General features: G+C 44.9%; 1 protein-coding gene across 1 annotated transcript in view; it reads right to left on the reverse strand.

Moving 5' to 3' along the window:
* Window positions 1–840: 840 nt before the first annotated feature.
* Window positions 841–22,841, reverse strand: part of CYTH4 (cytohesin 4) — a 45,140-nt gene continuing 23,139 nt past the window's right edge. Inside the window, exons 7-13 of the mRNA XM_060279860.2 lie at window positions 20,909–21,021; window positions 19,137–19,285; window positions 12,531–12,642; window positions 10,088–10,164; window positions 8,967–9,038; window positions 3,985–4,139; window positions 841–2,111 (exon numbers count right to left, since the gene is read on the reverse strand). Coding sequence (XP_060135843.1) covers window positions 2,039–2,111; window positions 3,985–4,139; window positions 8,967–9,038; window positions 10,088–10,164; window positions 12,531–12,642; window positions 19,137–19,285; window positions 20,909–21,021 — 751 coding nt within the window. The 3' untranslated portion in view covers window positions 841–2,038. The remainder of the gene's footprint in view (window positions 2,112–3,984; window positions 4,140–8,966; window positions 9,039–10,087; window positions 10,165–12,530; window positions 12,643–19,136; window positions 19,286–20,908; window positions 21,022–22,841) is intronic.

Genomic DNA, 22,841 nt, shown 5'->3' on the forward strand with positions numbered 1-22,841 from the left:
CAACCATCAGCCCAAGTTTAACGGTCTTTCCACTGCACAGCTTTGCAATAGCCTTCTGAGATCTAGGAAGTAACGTTCCAGTTTTGCAGAAGGCTGAGTCCAACTAGACACAGGGCTCATCCATACTTTTGTCTGTCCTGTGATTTCTAATCCAAGGGGCTTTTCCTCTTGTCCCACTGCTTTCCCCAAGAAAACCTGCAATTCACTGCTGAACTGGAACAAACACCAGTCAGGTTACCTGTGGATTGATGCTTGTTCTGATTCAGCAGCAAATTGTGGGTTTTCCCAGAGAAAGCAGAGAGACAGAAGGAAAACCTATCAGACCCTAGAAATCATGGAACAAACAGAAGAACTCGCAGGACAAAGGGAAGTGTGGATGAGCTGTGCTGTAACAGCTCTCTGGGTTTTCAGATACAGGGCTTTCCCACTCTTTCCGGGAGATGCCAGAAATTGAACTCAGGACCTTCTGCATGCAGAGAGTGTGTCCTACCACTAAGCTACAACTCCTTTCCGGTGGACATGACTTACGGTATGTAGCTGGGATTCATTACTCTGTATCTGGGCAAGTTGCTTGTTCGCTGGGCAACTTTTCTTATGAGATTGCAACCAATTGGATGCTATTTTGAATCAAAGACGGCGGACTGAGCCTCTTCAAAACTGCACTGATTTGAACCATCGGCTTCAAAACTGCGCCGATGTTTTGGTTTCTTCGAATTCCCCAGCTAGAAGACTGCATGTATCAAAGGGGGAAAGGAAAGAAGACTTCAGATACGCAGCACTCCTACTGCTTCTGTTTGGCGTTGATAACACAAAACAAAAACAGAGCATAAGAGGCTGCAATGTTTTTTCACATTTTTATTTATAAAGAAAAGTTGTCATTTCTCCATCTGTTTAACCCTGTGTGTGTGTGTGTGTGTGTGTGTGTGTAGAAAACTGCACCCTTACTCGGTGTATGTGTGCATGTGTAAGCACATCTGTCATATGTACAGTATTTTTACAATTGCTTGAATTTTATTTATTTATTGCCACTCTGGGGCAATTCATTATTACTATTATTATTATTATTATTATTATTATTATTATTATTACTTCTATTTATAATTTACATAGCACTTTCAATTCACAAAGTGCTCTACACTGTACCATTTCATAAGAATCCAGGGCAGCAGGTGCCCTTATACCCATTTTACAGATGAGAATCTGAGGGTGAATGAGAGCGATTTGTCTGCTCCTCCTGTTACGGGTGAGGCGAAACTTCAATGCATGCCTCCCAGACCAAAGCCCCAAAGTCTCAATCCACCAGCCCAGTGGCTTTCCCCAAAAGGCCAATATAAAATGACAAGACACATACAACCCACCCCTATGCTGGGACAGGCAGCTAGAACACAGGAACCACCAACTCCCTGCTTGACTTTTTACAGCCAGATTCTGCCTGGGTGGTTCTGATTCTGCCTGGGCGTTTCTGTCCTGAAAAGCCAAAGTTCAAAAGAACCATATGGCAACCTCAGTAGGCCGAAAACATAGATGGACTTACTCAGGGCAAGCACACACACACCCATTGTATTGCCTCTCACCAGATGAATTTTATCCTTCATCTTATTATTCCAAATGAGTGTTTTCATTACATACTGCAAAACTCAATTACCCGGAAGGCCATGGAATGACAAGTGAGACAGGAATCCACGTCCACAAGACTTTCCTGATATATAAGTGGCAGCTGTGCAGGTTAGTTGCTCCTTTCCATGATTCTCCTCAACCCAGATCATTGAGCAGTGAATATAAGCTTCCAATCCCTGCTCCATGTGATGCAAATGCAAGAACCTGCTATCTGTTCCTGCAAATGAGCTACAGTGTCAAGTCATGTTAGATTTTTACTCCAGGAGTGAGAAAATGAGACCCTCCATCAGCCTGTCAGTCATTTTTCTTCCTTGGAAAAGGAAGCTGAGGGTGTTTTTTGAGTTCTTTTGCAGGAAGGACTTCATGGAAGCCATTTTCCCCCCTTGAGGTTGAAACATTAGCAAGATGGTGGTCAGGGAGCTCATTTCTTGCTGGCGATCTTTTTCTTACGAGCAGCGACCAGATCATAGAATGGGTCTCGTGTGATGCTGGTTCTGGAATAAAAAGGGGTGGTGGAAATGGGAGATATTCAAGGCTCGGCCACCAGCAAAGTGTTGATCACCTTCACAGGAACCAGGAGGACATTATTCATTTATTTAGAAAATAATATGTAGCACTTAATATTTCTTTAGAAAGGGGGGGGGGTCCTCTAAGCAGCTTATAAGATATTGCAAATACACATTTAAAAATCATGAATACATCATAAAAACCTTTCCGTTAATAATGCTATTGGCAGGACAATAAACAGGACTAGGCTCCTAGGCATCTGCTATGGGGAAATAGTCAAATGAGGCCACAAGAAATCCATAAGAAGGTAAGAAGATGTCTCATATTGAGTAAGGCCACTGGTCCATCTAGCGCAGTATTGTCTACACCAGGCATCCCCAAACTGCGGCCCTCCAGATGTTTTGGCCTACAACTCCCATGATCCCTAGCTTAGAGGACCAGTGGTCAGGGATGATGGGAATTGTAGTCCAAAACATCTGGAGGGCCAAAGTTTGGGGATGCCTGGTCTACACTGACTGGAAGCAGCTCTCCAGGGCTTCAGGCAGGGAACATTCCCAGCTCTGCCTGGAGATGCTGGGGATTGAACCTGGGGCCTTCTGTGTGTGAAGCTGATGCTCTGCCTATGAGCTATGGCCTAGCCCCTATCTTCCATGTTCAGAGTTGGGGTCATAGATCACTGAATACAAGTTCCTGGGAAAGCACAAGATAGAAGGGCAGTTGCCTTCATGCCCTGCTTAGGGGCTTCCTAGAGGCATCTGGTTAGCCACTGTAGGAAATAGGATGCTGTTCAGAGGAGAATCAAAGCCACCTGGTGATCAGCACAAAACTTTAAGGGACAAAGTAGAAGGAAAAGCAATTAGATAAATAGGTACTGCTCCGGCGGGAAGGTAAATGGCGTTTCCGGGTGCTGCTCTGGTTCACCAGAAGCGGCTTTGTCATGCTGGCCACATGACCGGGAAGCTGTACGCCGGCTCCCTCGGCCAATAATGTGAGATGAGCGCCGCAACCCCAGAGTCGTTCACGACTGGACCTAATGGTCAGGGGTCCCTTTACCTTTACCTTTAGAAGGAAAGGCAGGATGTTGTGGCTGATAGAATGGAGCAAAAGGCTCCCTCCTTCCCAGGGCTAGCAAAGATATCAGTACTGAAAGTGGGTTACGTGGTTTTTAACCAATGTACCTATGCTGCACTGGCCTTTAAAACCCGGAAAAGTATGGTACCAGGTTAATTCAGTATGTGTCTATGTCCTCTATACCTGTCTGGTCTTGCCACCTTTTAAAGCTAAAAGCTGGCAGTCTCTTTGGAGGTCTTTAAGCAGAGGCTTGACAGGCATATGCCAAGAATGCTTTGATGGTGTTTCCTGCTTGGCAGGGGGTTGGACTGGATGGCCCTTGTGGTCTCTTCCAACTCTATGATTCTATGATTCTTTATTTTGTTTTAAAAAGATCCTGAACCAAACTGTGAATGCCATGAGGTGGATCACACATGTGTGTTCCTCGCTTGGTGACTGCAGCACCGAAAGATGAATCAGCGTCATAGATCAAATGGCCCAGACGGGCCATTTGCATCAGTTCAAAACACTGTGCTTTGCAGTGGAGACAGTCCACACATTCTGCCATGAATTACTTACGAGCTAACGGACGATTAGAAATCAAATGAGGCCATGCAGGTGCACAGATTTGTGAGGGCTCGTGGGTGCACCACCCGTCAGGACCACATTGGGCTTTTGATTGTCACACTGGTGGGGGACTATGGTGTGCCTTATCCCCGAGTATTTCTCCCCTCCAATTTCCCCTCCTGTGTCCACTGTTCTCATAGCACCACCATGCTGCCATAGCACCCTGACAGCCTTCCTTCTCACCGTATTGCGTCAATCCATAGGTCACGCTCCTCCGCCGAGGGTGCAGAGATCTTGTAAGACTGGTGTTTGCCTTCAACCACCTTCCCGTCTCCGTCCATCTTGCAGGCCTTGATTTTCTGCCCATTGGGGTTTGTATTAAAGAGTTCAAAGCAATTCTAAGGACAGGAAATGGAAGGGAATCAAGAGACTGGAAATCAACAAAGCTACAAGATCCAGCATGTGGCAAGCCTCTGTTTCTGCTGTGCTTTAGGTCGAAGCTGCAAAGGCACCCCCCTTCAGATTTTCACATATACAATAATGCTGAAATTCTATGTGATCTCGTGGCAACGACACTGCACTGTGAAGGACTTGGGATTTATTTCCTTTTTCTGAGAAGGACTGGCTGCTTGACCTTGGGGAAACACTTCGCATTGCATTCCTCGACTGTGTATTTAGACTGAAATTTATCTAGAGAGGGAAGGCTTTGCAACAGAGAATGCCATTTTATTTACCCGTTTTATTGACTTGCGGGATTTGAACTTTGCCAATTCTGGCATGAGCTGACCCGATCCGTTTCCCCTGGGCAAATTTGTGGTTCGGAACATAGCCACCCATCTGATCTTGCACATCTCCACATCAAAATCTATTTTTTCAAGGCACATTAGAGAGAAAATACATACAGAAATGCATATATTCACATGCATATTCAAATGCATACTGTATGTGAGGCTGCCATTGGTTAGGATGCCCTAGCTGGTGCAGAATGAGGCATCTAGACTGCTGATGGGGGCATCTTGCCGAAAATGTATGACACCATTAATAAAGCACCTTCACTGGGTATGCATCTACTACCAAACCAGGTCAAAGGTCTGTGTATTAATTTACAAAGCCAAGAACAACTTAGGTCCAGGGTACTTTAGGAACTGCCTGAACCCTTATATTCCAGCTTGATCACTGAGATCATCTGCAGGAGCAATGCTAGTCTTTCTCCAAGTCGGTGCGGCTCATTTGACAACAACAAAAAATAGCCTTTAGTGCCATTGGCCCAGTGCTGTGGAATACTCTGCCAAGAGAGATTCCACCAGGGTTTTCTGTTTCAACTTTTGAAAGTCTGCAGGCTATTAAGAATATGTATTTCCACAAGAGCTCACTGTTTTCTGATTTTAACCTTTTCGTATGGTTTTTACTGTATGGTTTTATGTACTATTATTGTAAACTATTATTTTTTTCAACAAATAGTGGTATGTAAATATTATTTATATATATATATAATGTATTTTAAGAGAAAATGCAAACTTTGATTTGGAGTGATCCGAGCCAGTGTGACAGAAACCATGAGCATGAAATAAGCACAGGCAAGAAATGGAGCCCACCTCTCATCAGGGATGAGAGGAACTGCAGGGCAACATCTGGAGAGCTACAAGGTCCCTATCCCTGGCATAATGTGTAATGTGCAGCTTTGTCTCTTTCTTAAAAAAGAATAGTTACAGGTAGGTGGGGCATGAAAAACACCCCATTGCATCTTGGGAAAGGAAGGTAATAAATTTTGTCTTTCTATGTGCCTTGATACCAATACCCCTTTGCATCCGTAATCTTTTCTTCAAAGAATTTCATTTGTCAAACATTTTGTAACAAACGAGCTACGAGTAACTTGAGCACAACAAATCCTCTTTCTGACTTCATAAAAGAAAAAGTGGGGACGTAGATGTACGTTGCTACACATTGGAGAAGCGGTTCCCAAAGTGTGGTCTGTAGACCATCGGTGGTCCATGAGCTTCCTTCAGGTGGCCTAGGGAAGTAACCCTGCAAAGAGGCACAGCTACATGTGTGTGAAGAGCAGTGTGTGTTTGTGTGAAGAATTGTGAGTGTGGTGGCTGCTCCGTCATTCTTAAAACTCAATGGTTCTCCTGGAAGGTAAGTGGGGAAGACTGGAAGTTGATAGGATGGGGACAAAGCTCTGCCTTCTTCAGGGGAATAAAGTCATGGCAGGTGGCAAGACAAGGGGAGATCTCGAGAAAGGGAAAGAAGTATTAAAAAATATTAATACTGATTTTTAATTCTATGTTTATTGCTTCTTTGAGCTCTTGTTGTGTTTCATTAAAATTCCATTAAAATGCTTCAGCATCTATCATATTACAATTTCTAATCAACATGTGGGACAATTTTCAAGTGGTCCAGGGCAGGAAAAAGCTTGGGAACCATTGCATTAAAACACAGCAACATAGGAAGCTTAAATCAAGCCAGACCACTGGCCCATCTACTCAGCATTGTCCACACTGGTTGAGGGTGGTACTCCAGGTTTTCAGACGGGAATCCCGGGCTCTACTTTGAGATGCACAGAAATGAATCTGGGACTTTCTGCCTGAAAAGCAGCTGCTCCACTACTAAACTACAGTCCTTTGTGGGGCACTTAGATGGTCCCTTATAGCAGTTACTCCTGGGCAGCCCAATCCTGTGCATTTTTACTTGTGAGTACTATAAGGATTATTACTAAGTCAGTGCACATAATAAGATTACATTCGGCAGCCTTAGTGTCAGCTTTCTAATGAAAAGCAACTATTGGGCCAGGAGTCCCTTTGTGCTCATAGGCGGCTGCCCCCTTGAAGGGCATTTTGATTCCTGTATCCTTGGGCAAGGACCACCAATCCGGGCTGCTCTGTGTCCCAAAGAGATGCAGAAAGGTGGCTGATTTGGCAGCAGCTTTGTAGAACTGCCTGACTGCTTTCGCCTTCTATGGTGTTTTTCCTGATGTGGCACCATGTAGCATTTGTAAGACCCTGTTAGAAGAATTCTAACTCCCATCTCTCAAGTGCACTCCTAGTTAAGCTATCAAGTTATCTGCTGAATGGACGCACTCCAATCTCAGGGAGAAGCTATCGGCAGAAATTGTCTCTTCTGATCTGGCACCCGTTTCCCCACCCCCCTCCTCAGTGTAACTTTCAGATGAGATCTCCTTGACAGACACCGCTAAGGGGTGGGCTCCCTCAAGATCTTGATTAGACGAGACATCAGTAACAAAGCGCTGCTACTCAATGTTCTTTTTAAAGACAGGTGTATTGCTTCCGCAGATATCCATCTCGGAAGGGACTGACATGCAAAAGTAATTGGAGGGTTTCAGGTGCCTCTTTCAATGTACCATGATGCTCCAGAATGAGCTTTTGAGAACCCCAAGAGAAGCTTACCTTCCTTCTTGGTGCATTTTCATATATGTTAAGCGTTCTACAAAATGCACCTGGCTTCCCCCAGTAATTTGCGGAGGAAACCAATGGTGTAGAAGCAAGAGGGGCAGATGTTAAGCTATAGGGAGGGGCTTTTGCGGGTCAAGTTCTTAAGGATACCCCAGTCCACTTCTCTGAAATTTTCACTTTCTTTATTCCAAAAAACCTAGTCTGGTTGTGATGGGCCAGGACTTAACTTCCCCTGCTGAACCGCAGGCTGAAGGGAGAGAAGGTGGAGTGGCCCCACCTGCAGCTGGTCAGCCTTCAAGGACACAGAGGAGAACCAGCCAGCTTCAGCCTTCTTGAACAGGACTTTGGGCAGCACTCAGATGCTGGAAACAATGCCTGTGGCTCCCAGCCCTACCTTGCTGCTTCCATTTGGACCCTTCACTTCATGACCGCTTGCATTCTGTGACCTCTGGATTGTCTGACAGTTTGGATTGCTTTTCGCCTGACCCTCAGAATGGACAGGAATTTGCATGTGGATTTGGCTTTGAGGCAAGTGTATCAGAGTCTCATCTCCTATCTACACCCTGTTGCTTGGCAATGGGACTTGGGGCGGAGCTATGATACTGGTGCCCTCCAGATGTTTTGGACTGCGACTCCTATAGTCCCTGATGATTGGTCATGCTGGCTGGGGCTGATGGGAGCTGTAGTCCAAAATGTATAGAGGGAACCAGGTTGGGGAAGGCTGCCCTATTCCTTTACGGAGTGGGTTGGGAGGGAAGAGAAGAGAATTAAACCAGTTACTCAGCAAACAGTAAATTGTCTCCTGCTTTATGGTGTTCTGAATGCCAAAGCACATGCATGATTGAAAAGCACATGGCCCTTAATTCATTACTTTTTTTTTTAAAGAACCCCACAAAGTTTTAGAGATGAAAATTATTTACAATACATGCTGACTCAGGAGTAAATTCTGCTGTGTTTAATGGGTCTTACTCTTGGCTAAGTTGGTATAGGCTTGCTGCATATCATACAGATTGGGTGACTTGGATTTTGGTGTTCTGTGGAAATTTACAATGGATCTTTTGATGTAAGCAAAGGAGGAGGTGGAGGAGAGGGAAGCTAGAGTGCCAAATCTAATTCTAACCACTTCCTTGACATTGGGAATTCAAAGAACTATCATCAACAAGGCTGTCATTTTTGAACTTCAAAAGTATAGGAACTTGGGTGTGGATGAGGGTGAAGCCAGAGCAGAGGTGGGGGGGAATCTAGTGCATCACAGGAGAGTCAGGTGGAGACTGGTTGGTCATGCAGTGAAGCTTGGTGGAACCTGTGTTTTGCTGGCTTTACAGACACCAATGAGTAGTAAGCTATTTTCACTGGGTCTTACTAATAAAGTATCATTATGTGCCCAATATGGTATCATCCACGCACAAGACAGAGATCAGCAAACCTGGAGGAACCCCAAAGTCTGTAGAACTACAAAGTAAATATAGGGGAAAGAATCCTCAGTGGGGGGAAAGAATCAGCTCACTGAGGACTGAGCAATGCTCAGTTAGCATGGCATGTTGACTGACAGTTGAAGTAGAAAAGCAAATGGAAAATCTGGGAGGAGGGACCACTTGATGTCTGGCGCCCTTAACAAGAGCTATCCACATGACATTTTATTGCAGACTCTGCTTGGACCATCTAGTTTACAACCAAAGAACCAAAAGTAGAGGCCTTGTTGACCTGGAGTTTCATGCTACAGCAAATATCTACTGAACTGGGGAAGATAAAAATATTTGTTGTGTCTAAGGAAAGGGTGATAACCACTGATCACAGTTAGTGGCAGTGACTTACTCGTTTCTTCGGGTCCTCTACTTTCCGAACAGATAGATTTTCCAGTGGAATAATCCCTAGGGGCTCCTTGTCCTAGAAAATAAATTCAAATCAGAGGTGAGTTATCTTCCCAATGTGCAGGCAGTACCTAGGAAGTTAGTGCTAGCAGCTACCCACTGACCCTGGGCTGGATAACAGAAAAGTTCCAAGGTAGTATAACGGTTGGAGTGTTGCCATTATGACCTGGGAGAGCAGGGTTTAAATCCCTACTCAGCCATGGATCCCACTGGGTCCAGAGCCAGTCACTCATGGTTAGCCTAACCTGCCTCACAAGGTTGTTGTGAGGATTAAATTGGGAGAACCGGGTATACCACCCTGAAGACAAAGGCATACCTGCCAAGTTGCTGTCCGAGAAATAAGGGACCGGAAGTAGCAGACCGGAAGTAGCGCTGCCGCCATTTTGGAACTGGGCAGAGCAGCATCAAAAGTCACTTCTGAGCATGCTCCGCCCAGTTCCAAAATGGCCACCGCGCCAGAATAAACAGGGGGGAAACAAAAAAATCCGTTTTTTCCCAGCTAAGAATAGCTGGAAAAATGGGGATTTCCTGGAGAATACGGGAGAGTTGGCAGCTATGGACAAAGGTGATATATAATTGTAATAAATAAAAGAACACCCTGTTCTATTTATGTTTTTATTTCCATATTTCTATCCCCCTATTCATCCAAGGAGCTCAGGGTGGCATACATGGCTCCCCCTCTATCTTTTATCTTCACAGCAACCCTGAGAGGTAGGCTAGACCAGGCATCCCCAAACTTTGGCCCTTCAGGTGTTTTGGACTACAATTCCCATCAACCTTGACCACTGGTCCTGATAGCTAGGGATCATGGGAGTTGTAGGCCAAAACATCTGGAGGGCCGCAGTTTGGGGATGCCTGGGCTAGACTGAGAGACAGTGACTGGCCCAGGTTCATTGGACGAGCTTCACAGCTGTGTGGTTATTAGAACCCTGATCTCCCAGGTCCTGGACCAGTACTCTAACCCCTGCACCACACTAGTATGTCCCTCACATTCTCTGAGGATACATCTTTCAGATAAAGTTTGTGGGATTTTGGTTTTTTTAATGGAAGGGACACAACTCTTACCGTGGTGTATTCAAAATAGTACAGGCAGTTGTCCGTCAGAATGAACCAACGGCGCTTCCAGGTCTTCACTCTGCCTCCTAGTGCAAAAGGAATTTAAAATATGTCAGTCCACAAACACACACACACACACACACTGCATGCTTAAGACTGGGTTAATCTTTAAGCTATGTTTTCTGTAGCTTGAGTTTAGAATTATCTTAGATGGCTTAGGTTGCACATACACCAAACATTTAAAGCAGATTCTCTTCAAAGAATCCCAGAAACTGTAGTATATTCTTCACAGAGCTAGAATTCCAAGCAACTTTAACAAATCGTGGTCTTCAGGATTCTTTTTGGAGGGGCAGGCAACATGTACTTTAAATTTCCTCTAAATGTATGGTGTGCATACAGTCTTAGTGTTCTCTGAGAACACATCAGAACAATATGGCAGATTGCAGTCACATGGCAGAAAATCAATGGCCATGTTTCCTAGGGGTGGTAAAACACTGACTGCTCATGGTCACAACGTATGTGGCTAACATTATTCTGGATGTGATGTGGTGGTGGGCTGCCATGTTTAGAAAGTTATCGTTAGGTGTAGGTTCATAGCCCTGCTTGGCAATGATGCCTTATGAGTAGTCTGAGGCAAGTTACTATCCCTCAGTCCAATCTTGCAAGGTTTTGAGACCATGATGAAACTGTAAAGAAATACTATACCACCCTGCACATCCTAGATAAGGGGTAGAAAACATGGTGTCCCCCCAGAAGTTGCTGGACTACAACTCCCATCTCCCCTGGCAATTGGCTCTGCTGACTGGGGCTGATGGGAGTTGCAGGCTATAACATCTGGAAGGCACTAGGTCAGTGATGGCGAACCTATGACACGTGTGTCAGCACTGACACACATAGCCATTTTCAGTGACACGCGGCCGCATGCCGAGACCTCACTTCCGGCTGGCGGCGGAATGCCGCAGGCGACGCATCTCTGGAGGCCTTGTGGACTTCTGGTGAGAAAAGATGGCGGTTGGCATGGAGCCGCGGAGCTCCTGAAAGTGACCAGCGCTGCAGGAGCTGCCAGGCGTGCTCCCGAGCCACCAAAACCTCTGCCGCCACCGCCCGGACACTGGGGGCCACTACTGCAGCAACCGGGGAGCTGCTGGACCCCACCCCGCGAACCTGACAGATTACCTTGAGGCACTTCGGAGGCCGGAGGAGGAAAAAGGAAGCCCCGGCCCAGCTGCCGCCATGAAAAGGAGGGAGAAAAGAAAGAAAAACAAGGCAAAGGAGAACGGGTCCGCTCTCTCCGTTGCCGTCCCCATCTCCCCCGGCTCAAGGGAGAGGAGGGGGCCCTTGGAGGAGGGAGAAGAACCCCGACCCCGACCTCACTGCTGCCACCACTGCAGAGACACCCCAGTAAGCTGAAACCACGCAAGCATAGCCGAGTGAGGGGAGAGGTGGGCTGAAGAGGGCCACAAGGAGGCACAGGCCCAACCTGAGCCCACCTCCTCAGCGGCAGACCCATTGGAGGAAGGTCTGAGCCCAGAATCCCACTGGGAAAGAACTCTGGGTTTTGCCTTATTTTTTGCCTTTTTAAATATTTTTTTAAAATAAATAAATAAATAAAACTTTAATAATTTTTTCCTCCCCTTTTTCCTTTTTTTTAAAAAGGGGAAACAATTATACATTTTTGTTATTTAAACTATAAATATCGCAATATTATGGTTTTTTTCTCGGAAGTGACACACCACCCAAGTTATGCTTGGTTTTTTGGTGAATTTTGACACACCAAGCTCAAAAGGTTGCCCATCACTGCACTAGGTTGACAATCCCTGCCCTTGATCTTGAGAACAGCTACGAAAGAACCCTAAAACAATATTCAGCATCTTTGGCTGTGCACACAACACACAATTTAAAGCATACCTCTCTCCTCCCCTCCAAATAAACCTGGGAATATTAGTTTACCCCTCAGGGAGCTACAAGTTTCAGCAAACTACAATTCCCAGGATTCTTTATGCGGGGGAGAGGAAATGTGTTTTTGATGGATGGCATGTATGCAGCCTTTGTGTCGCTGGAATGGATCCCTGCACCCACACCTGTGCTCTGCGCATCTTCTGAAAATGCCATCTCCCCAGCAACACAAGTACCGTCTCCTTCCTGTCCCAAGAATCCAGGCTGAGAACCAAGCCGGATGAGGGCAGAGGAGATCGTTTATTTCATCCAGGCTCAAGGCAGCCTGCGCATTCAAAGAAGGGAATCTCTAGGGAACACAGAGCAGAACTGAACGCCAGGGGTCACTGTCACCCCACCACAACGAAAGGATGCCTGGCTGGCAGCTTGCTGCAGTCCTAAGCTCACGAGGAAAGGCTTTGCTGGTTTTCCTTGCGAGAGACTGAGGGGGGTGGGGAGGGCTAACTTGGGGTGGAGGGGCGGCAGCGAGATTGTCAGCAAAATACAAACATGTTACCTAGTTTAAGGAGCCAGCCTTCCTGGCTGGGGTTGAAGAAAGTATGGGTGAGGTCGTTCCCATCGTCCTCTGGGATGGAGAATGGTTCGTTCTTGATGCTGTCAAACAAACTCTGCCTCGGGAAAAGGAGAAAGAGGAGAGTCCTGAAGGGGACCGCCACACAGGGACACAGGAAGCTGCCGCCTTCTAGGTTTGTGTGGTATTAGTATTGGTGATTCAGTTGTCCAGCATCATGGGCAGAGATCGTTCCCACCACCTGATCCTTCAAACTGAGCACTGAGGAGCCTTTTAGCTTTGGTTCTGAACGGAGCTATGGTTCCTCCCTCAACCCTTTCCCTTTCCTCCTGCCCACCTGTGTGTTTAATCACTTATTTCCTCTCACAGGGAGAAATCCTGTGTGGGTCAAACTCAGAGTAGACCCTAGAATCATAGAATCATAGAGTTGGAAGAGACCACAAGGGCCATCCAGTCCAACCCCCTGCCAAGCAGGAAACACCATCAAAGCATTCTTGACATATGCCTGTCAAGCCTCAGCTTAAAGACCTCCAAAGAAGGAGACTCCACCACACTCCTTGGCAGCAAATTCCACTGCCGAACAGCTCTTACTGTCAGGAAGTTCTTCCTAATGTTTAGGTGGAATCTTCTTTCTTGAAGTTGGAATCCATTGCTCCGTGTCTGCTTCTCTTGAGCAGCAGAAAACAATCTTTCTCCCTCCTCCATATGACATCCTTTCATATATTTGAACATGGCTATCATATCACCCCTTAACCTTCTCTTCTCCAGGCTAAACATACCCAGCTCCCTAAGCCGTTCCTCATAAGGCATCGTTTCCAGGCCTTTGACCATTTTGGTTGCCCTCTTCTGGACACGTTCCAGCTGGTCAGTATCCTTCTTGAACTGTGGTGCCCAGAACTGGACACAGTACTCCAGGTGAGGTCTGAAACCAATGAAGTCTCCGTCTGACTTCGTTAAATATTGGCCAAAGTGTTTACCTTTTTTGTTTTTATATAACGGGAATAGTGCCATTTTTCCACACAAAAGTTCATAGGCCATTAATGAAATAAGTAATGAAAGCGTTCATACGCACACAAGCATCGCAGGGACACTAACTGATAAGGTGCGATTAAGAGAGACCAATGGGCAATTAAGAGGCCGTTCACCAGGAATCCTGTGCTCAATAGGAATCAAGAGGTGAAACTGCCAGCAGGATGCTTTTAATTAAAGGCACAGGAGCCCCCAAGAGCACACGGGACAGGGTGGCACGGCAAATGCATTTCCAATTTAAAAACGGCCACAAATCAGGTCTGAAATATAGACCATATGACAACCTACAATTAATGACTGGCATGGAATGATTTGTTAAACATGCAAAAAGTGAGAGGGCAAAGGATGACACTTTCAGAGAAAAGGACCGGTATAGAAGCAACCCAGATTTCATCAGTTTCCACAGTATCCGTCCTTATGACTATTGTCCTCGCTTCCAATGCTTCCTACCTCAAACCCTTTTCCTCCTCTCATCACTCTTCTCTCCCTTTCAAGCATAATGAACTTGATCCTTGGCCTCCAAATAGAATAAAAAGCATCCCTTTCATTTCCATAAGCTACTCTGTACTCAGCAAGTGGGTTTCCTTTAAATGGTTCCTTTCTTTATTTTCAGAATTGGAGGAACATAAAGTCCCCAGTTATGCACATCTGACTCATTCACAAGGGGATTTTCTCATTTCTTGTCCAGTAAAATAGTGACATTGGGACTACTGGAACATGCTGTCACACATTATGTAATGTCACTGCAACTTCCTCCAAACTGTCAGCAGCAGGAAATCCAATCTTTTCATATGAAGGGCACTTCAGTGGTTGCTATATAAAATCAGAGTTGCCCCCTGAGTGGTGTTTCAGAATAATTTTTGATAGGTAGGCTATGTTGAAATCGGAAGAAATTGCAAAATTCCTACAGAAATTGTCCAGGGCTGTGTAGCATTAGTTAATAAAGGACACTGTGAGAAGCCTCCCCTGACTGAGCCACAGTTTGACAAAAGCAAATCCTGCTTAGAATATGGTCTCTCTTGCCCTGTAATCATATACAGTGGTACCTCGGTTTATGAACACAATTGGTTCCGGAAGTCTGTTCATAAACTGAAGCGTTCATAAACTGAAGCGAACTTTCCCATTAAAAGTAATGGAAAGTGGATTAATCCGTTCCAGACGGTCCGCGGAGTAACTGTTCATAAACTGAAGCGAACTTTTCCATTGAAAGTAATGGAAAGTGGATTAATCCGTTCCAGACGGGTCCGCGAAGTACTTAAACTGAAGCGTTCATAAACTGAAACATGGGTGTAATTGGTTCCGGAAGTCTGTTCATAAACTGAAGCGTTCATAAACTGAAGCGAACTTTCCCATTAAAAGTAATGGAAAGTGAATTAATCCGTTCCAGATGGGTCCGTGGCGTTCATAAACTGAAAATTCATAAACCGAGGTGTTCATAAACCGAGGTTCCACTGTACCTCCAATGTTTCCAATGGTAAGGACATTTTGTGTGTGAGAAAAAGAAAGTAAGTGTGTAAGAGCAGCATTTCCTGGTAAACCTCCCAAGTCTTCAAAAGTCAAACAGATTTTAAAAAGGACACTAATCTCACTGAAATGTAAGAAAGTTTTAGAGAGCTTTGTGCAGGCAGACACAAAGGCAGGGGTATGTGGGTGCATGTGCGCGCACACACACACACACATATCCTGCAACAAAATGATGTGGTATATCCTGACCCTTAGAAAAGCACTCCTGTTTAGGACCCGAGGCTTATAGTGCTTTTCTTTTTCTATAATTTTTATAATTTTCTTTTTTATTTTGACAAAGTAATAACAACAAACAAATAAGAATAATAATGTGCACCCCGCCCCCGATACCATTCCATTGTAAATATCCAACTTCCCAAAATTTCAACAGTTCTTGCGATGGTTTGACCCCTTTCCGTTTTAACGGTACAAATTATACAAACACCTTCCATATCTCCTCAAAATCATTTCTCCTGCATATCCCCCATCTTACCTTAATAGCACGTGCTAATTTATCATTAATAGCTATATCCCACACCTCTTTATACCAGTCTTCCATAGGAACCTTGCCCCTTCCTAGCTCTTATAGTGCTTTTCAAGACTCCTAGAGGGTCTTAGGAGAGAAGTTTTAGGAGGGAGCAACATGTTTTCCTGCCCCCCCAAAAAAACCTTTACCTGTTGTGCTGTCCAGCACTATAGAGCAGGCATCCCCAAAATCGGCCCTCCAGATGTTTTGGGACTACAACTCCCACCATCCCTAGCTAACAGGATCAGTGGTCAGGGATGATAGAAATTGTAGTCCCAAAACATCTGGAGGGCTGAGTTTGGGGATGCCTGCTATAGAGCTTAGATTTGAGGCTGGCAGCTAGCCCTGACTCTTTTTAAACCAAGGATGATGTTATACAAAGAAATATACCAAGTTTTCTCATGTCATTTGTATATCACAATAATAGCATAATAAATGTGGGGGGAAATCTACAACATATGTTTCATTATTAGTGGTCAATGTACATGAGATTAACCCCACCCAATGGCCTAGAACAGGGGTGGCCAACTCCGAAGAGACTGTGATCTACTCACAGAGTTAAAAACTGGCAGTGATCTACCCCCTTTTGGGGGGTTCAGGTAAAAGTTGTTAAACTTTTTTAGGGAGGAGGAAGGCCCATTTTTAGGGGTTCAGGTCAGAGTTGTTGAGCTTTTCTGAGGTGGGAGGAAAGCCCTCTTTTTGGGAGGTGAAGGGCTAAAATGTTGAGCATTTTTTAGGGGAGCCAAAGTTGTTGAGCTTCTTTGGGGGGGGGAGCCAGTGATCTACCAGTGATCTACCACAGGTGGCCACGATCTACCTGTTGGACGTGCCTGGCCTAGAATGTGGTCTAAACCTCCCTTTAAATCCCTATCAATGAAAAGGAAAGAACTCACTATGAAACTCACTTACAGATGGTATCTAACACCACGGAAATACGCTCAGGAACCTCAGCAAAATCCTGGAGAGGGTGCACCTCCACAAGCACATACCTCTACATGTGGTGGGAATACCCCAAAATCCAATTCTTCTGGACAGCAATCATACAAGAAATATTCAAAATAACTAAACAAGTATTAGAAGTCACCCCAGAACTGGCACTACTAAACATTTTCCAAGATAATAATGCCCCTCACACCATAAAGAGCTCATAACCCACCTACTCTCAGCAGCCAGAAACATCATAGCTAGCCCTGGCTCTGAATATTTTATAGCAGGCATCCCCAAACTGCGGCGCTCCAGATGTTTTGGCCTACAACTCCCATGATCCCTAGCTAACAGGACCAGTGGTCGGGGAAGATGGGAATTGTAGTCCAAAACATCTGGAGGGCCAAAGTTTGGGGGTGCCTGCTTTATAGGTATATAGTGGGTGGGAGAGTGGGTGGCATTTTGGAGAGTGGGAAAGGGGAAACGTGTTCTTTGCCCTCTCCTTTTTCCTGCAGCCTTGCTTTGTAGTGCAGGGAGGAGAGTGTAACCTCTTGGCACACAACTCTCTCACAAACCCTGATTCTCCCTCCATCATACACTTGCTATATGTTATTAGAAACTTGAGCAGTCCAACCCTTCCTTCTCCCCGGCTCCAGTTTCCTTCCCCTTCCTCCTGGGTTGATGTGTTGGCATTCTGTATGCATTGGAAGGTCACGGGTCCTTTTCATGCCATTTCTGATATTTCCCTTCTCTCTTAAATTTTGATACATCTTCAAACCTAGGGAATCCCCCAGCTTTGCACCATCACCACCTTATTTTGGGGGTGGTGTATTCCTGTTTTAAGCTGGCAGGCACCAAGTCACCCAAATTTGTTATTAGATGAATGGCTATATATAGTCATTCGGCATAGCATTCTACTAAGGCAAAGGGTATATAGGTCATAGTTAACATATATTATGTGGCTGTGAAAATAATCACATGCAATCAGATAAATAATAACTCCCATCAACATTTCCCCGGGAGAATGGGCTGAGTCAGTGTCAGTTCTGCAGAAAACCTGAGCTCATTAAGGGCTACAATAAGTAGAGGAAGCTAATATTTCTAGTGGAGAGGGGAGAATGATTCATGACATCCTCCGAAGCTTTGGAAGAAATTGCCACACCTGGGAAATTGATGGGCTATCGACTACGAATTAGTATTGCTCCCTTTCTGTACAGGTCTATTAATTGTCTGCTGGAGAGCTCATTATTACGAGGTGCTTTGAAAACCGCCTGCTGTAGAGTGAAGGAGGAGGAGTGTGATAGACACACAATTATTTTGGAGTCTCTGATGAGTTTTCAAGCTGCCCCCCTCACGTGAATACTGCATGTGTTTTGGGGTAGCAGGATCACATCTTCAAGCCATGCCCTCAGCTTCCATGCCCAGTGGTCATTCCTTGCATTCAATGGGTGAGTGATAGGGTTCTATGCATATACTAATGTACATATCCATGTCTTCTCTGTGCAGCTGGCAACCCTGATTGGTTAGGCACATGTGCACATTTGCATGTATCGCACTTCCCCCAAACATGTGGCGGTGGTGGCACAGCTGGTGGGTGTGTTGGTATTTGGGGGCCTGTCCTCTGGCATAATCCCTTTCTCCTCTCATGGGGGAGGGTGTCCTTAGTACATGCCTAAGCAAACATATGGATTTTGGACTGCTACAGGTACATATTATGTTTTACTTGCTCTATAAATTGTGTACATTTTTAAAAAGTGAGCTCAGCTCCTCTGGTGCTTTCTTTCCATGCATTAGTGGACATCTTTGGATCAATTGCCTTATAGGTTCAGAGCATCTCCCTTTTCTGCTTCATTTGTTTCAGGTTAGATACCATTCAGACATCCAACAGATGAAACCCCCTTTCACTTCATAGCCATGCTGGGGAAGCTATACCTGTAGGATTTCTGAACAATACACAATGGTCTTGAATGCAGAAATCCTGCAGGAAAACTCTCTCTCTCCTCTCTCTCTCTCTCTCTCTCTCTCTCTCTCTCTGTGTGTGTGTGTGGGGGGGGATATGGAATAGATGGCTCAACTCTAGGCACACATATTTTTTCTGCTAACATTTTTCACCCAGAATCATAACTAGTTTGTCCATGATTTTTATTCCGCCTTTCTTATTTGGATTTCCCACAGTTCAGTTTGTTCATCTATTTTATAAAATGTATAAATTGCTTGTTGTAAGAAAGTGGTTTACAACAAGGCAGTTCCTGTCTACCCTTCCTCCTTTGCTTCCCACTTCAATGCATGCATCTTTTAATCCCAAAGGAATATTTACATCTCTCAGGCCCTTTGCAGAATGGACAGAGGCTAATTTGACTGATGGTGTCATTAGGCCAGTGCCAAATATCTACTGCCTGGCCTCACTTACAATACCACTAGTGAGAGAACCCAACCTCTGAGAAGAGAGAAGCGAAACCTCTGAAGTCATTGTTCCTGAGGATTTCTGGGTAATATGGCCAGAACTAGATGGCATAGGTGAATATGTGGGCTCTTCAAGCATTCTTGAAGGTCTCTCTTTCCACTTCCAACTAGCAGGAAAAGTGGAGGGAAACATAGAGCTCTCTTACCCGCAGAAGTGGTTCATGAAGGTCCCCTCCATCATTGATGCCTCTGTTCATGGACACAAACCTCTCAAAGGGAGGTTTGTCTTTGACGTTGGGGTTGTGCAGGCTGGTGTTCAGCATTATGACGGAGAAAGAGAGGATATAGCAGGTGTCTGCCAAAGAAAGGAAACAGGTGAGTGAGTGGTGTGCCTAAAGCCTATGATTACTAGGAAGCTTGAAGAATAGGCATTGTGGCAAACTTCAAAGAGAATCTTTAGTTTGGGTAGATGCAGTTGAATATGACAGACTTGCTTCCTAAGCTCAGTGTTCATATTCAGTTGTGGTTATCTATGATGATCCTTAAATAGGATAAGTTCGTGCATAGTTAAGCTATGGAACTCACTCCCACAGGATGGAGTGAGTGATAAGCCACCTATTTGGAGGGCTTTAAAAGAGGGTCGGTGGTTATCGGTGATTTCCCACAGGCAAATGGTTGGCCTCTGTGAGAGCAGAATGATGGATTAGATGGGCTATGGGCTACTGGCCAGCTCTTACGTTTTTATGTACACATAGTAGTAAGAAAAAGAACACATTCATGGAAATTTGAGTCTTCTCAAAAACTGGAGAGGAGGGGTAAGAATTTTTTTCCCAAAAATCTTCCAGGAAGGAATCCATACTGACCTAATTTAGCTTTACAAGGTAACCAAGGATTTTTTAAAAAAAAATTAATACTAATTTTTATTGGATTTTTAAAAACATAATTAAGCAAATAAACATATAATATAACAAATGCACCAACAAACACATACATGGGGGGTGTCAAAAAAATAGAAAAAAAGAAAAAAGAAACTTTAAAACATCAATTTTTCAAATCATTATCTTGTAGACTCCCCCCCCCCCTTTCTGATCTTCAATTTATAACCTTCTTTGGCAATATCCTTTATCATAATTTTCCAATCCTTAACTCAATTTTTCTTACATATATTATACTGCCCCCCTCCCCCACCCCCTTCCCAAAGATCCCCCTGCCACCAAGGAATCCTCGGGTATAGTAAGACGGAGGAGAAGACAGTCCTTTTTCTCATTTCTCATTGAAGAATTTTTAATTTTTCCTTGATTTTTCTTTTTCTTTTAAATGTCTTCAGAGAAAGTGTGTTGTGTTGCATCACTGCAAAGGGACTGTGTTTTCTACTGAGAAGTGATGTGAGGCTGTCTTCTGACTAGCCTCAGTCCTTGGCAAAAACCAAGTAGCCCCCTCCCCAAATCTCTATAGAACTTTCTCCCACTCTTCCCCAAGAAAGCACCAGAAAATTGCACCTCATTTTCATGGCCTGGCCGGAAGGGTATTTTTTAAAGGAAATTCCAGGGGGATTTCAGCCCAGCCTTAATAGAAATACCCACAGTTGGAGCATGGGAGTAGCTGTAGGAAGGATGGCCAGCAGCAGGGAGACTGGGGTGCTAGCTTGTGGTAGCATGGGGTCAGTGTGTGTTTCGGCAGAGGGGTTAAGACAGACAAAAATTTAGGGGAGAGCCAAAAAAAAAGCTAGGGAAGAAGAGCTCAACCAGAGCATCCTGGTGGTTACTAGGGTTACCCTTTGATTCATTTTGACAAAATCCTGAATTAATGTTTCCCGGCATCAGGCATAGCCAATGAGACACCTTTCTGATGTTGTGGACTACAAGTCCCATCAGCCTCAGCCAGCATGGCCAATGGGGAGGCATAATGGGAATTGGAGCCCATCACCTGGAGGGTACCACATTAGCAACTTCCATCTCACATCCCTCCTCTCAGCTACCTGTTGACTGGAAAACTCCTGGGTTGCACTGACAATACCAGTTGGCAAAGGCCTCCATCATACGGTCGATCTTCTGTGCCTCCCCAGGCAACCGAAAGCTCCACAGGAACTGTCTGGGAATGAGAAACCAAATCATCAGTCTGCTAATTGGCATAAGGATGAGAGAGTCTTCCATTGAAACTGGTATCAATCCTGGAAATCTTGAATTCTCTTAACACATGGCTGGTGGTTACTGAATTGAAGAAAGTATTAATATTCATTCCATTTGATCCTATTTGATTAGACTACATATCTTCCTGCGAAAAGTTGAAACTCTTGAGGACCAGTTTAATAGAAGCCAACATGGAGTCTCTTTATGGAAGAATTTTAAAGACATATAATCTCATGTGATGCTGTACATGGGTAATTCATGGGTTCTTTACATCCGAGGAAAGTGCATTTGACCACTACTTGCCACACAGCATGAATTACATAAACGTGGAATCATCTTTTTTGCTGGAGCAGGATCTATGCAACTTGTTCTATGTCTCTTTGTATGTGTTCAAATTCCACGTAACAAATGACTCGAAATGTCATTCATTCTTAATGACTATTTTCTTGAAAAGTTCTTGCTTTGGTTTTTAGGTGACAGCAAAGGGTATACGGAATTCATCATGTGTTAAGCAGCTCTAAGTCAATCAGTTCCTTCTCCTCACTGCTCCCTTTTCGGGAATTATCTCAAGTGTAAAAAGGAAGCTATCTCCTCCAACAAATTGTCACCAAGAGCAGATTCTCAGCTAGATAATCAGGTATTAGGAATCTGGGGAAACAGTAGATTTTCCAGTACCAGTTTTAGCTCAGTCACTACCAGTTGGTTCAAAGAGCAACAGGAACTAGAATGTATAACTGTAGCTTCAACAAAGCAGGTTCTCACCATAGGAGAGAGCATGGGTTGCGGAAGGGTTAACAAGATGACCCAGGGATGCTGGGGGCGGGTCAGTCTGGATGACCTCTGAGATGTGATTGGTGGGTTTGGCTGTTGCTGGGGAATTTAACTCGTTGCAATTGCATGATTGACAGCCAATGCAAAATATAAGGCTTTGGAGCAGTTTGTGCCTCTTCTTTGCTGCTCGCAGTGAATCTCCCACCCGCCCTCTGCTGTGTTTAGGCTCCTTTTGCTATGACCTTGCAGCGCCTGTCATGGGGTCGCCTGTATTCAGGGGCCTGGTAGGAATTTTGCCACTTGGTTGATTGGCTGGTTCCAGGTGGTTTTTGCCTACCGTGCTGCAATTAGTCACAACTTGTAAGGTTGCGGCGGTTAGTCATTGGTTCAAATAAATTGGTCGAGGGGTACGGATATTGGATGGGCCTGACCCTCATTTGATTGCTGCTGCCATATAGAAGTATTCCGTTAAAGGAATCCCGGGGCTCCACATGTTTGTCTGTTTATCCCCGCTAGAGGCCAGCCAGGACCGCGCATGAGCCTCGGGGAGCATCTGGGGAGAGGACAAGAAGGGCTTGTGCCCCCTGCCCTGTCCTCTCTCAGGGGGTGCTTACTTACTGGCTCCCCTACTAGGCTAGAGGGAGTCAGATCTGTCCCAGGCGGGGGACAGAAGGCTGGGGAACCAATGACTAAGCAACCACTCACAATTGATTTGTATTTTAATAAAGTTGTGGCCAAATTTAATGCCAAAAACCTTAAACTAAAATTTTGGTGTTTGGTGTGAGTTCTTGGGAGATCTTGGTACCTCGGCACGCAAAGCCCTATTGGGGCGTTCTGCGTGAACTAGTAATAACAATCACATGGGGAGGAGAGGGAATTCCCTGCCAAACCACGAGCCTCTGGTTCATCTTCTTCTTTGTTTCAGCTCTCCATGAGTTAAAGGTTGGCCGTATGAACTGAAAACCTGGACTTTCCAAGTTCAACTATTCTGGCTCAGCAACACCTGGATTT

This window comes from Zootoca vivipara, chromosome 9 (genome assembly GCF_965207765.1).
Source record: "Zootoca vivipara chromosome 9, rZooViv2.hap1.1, whole genome shotgun sequence".
Taxonomy (NCBI): domain Eukaryota; kingdom Metazoa; phylum Chordata; class Lepidosauria; order Squamata; family Lacertidae; genus Zootoca; species Zootoca vivipara.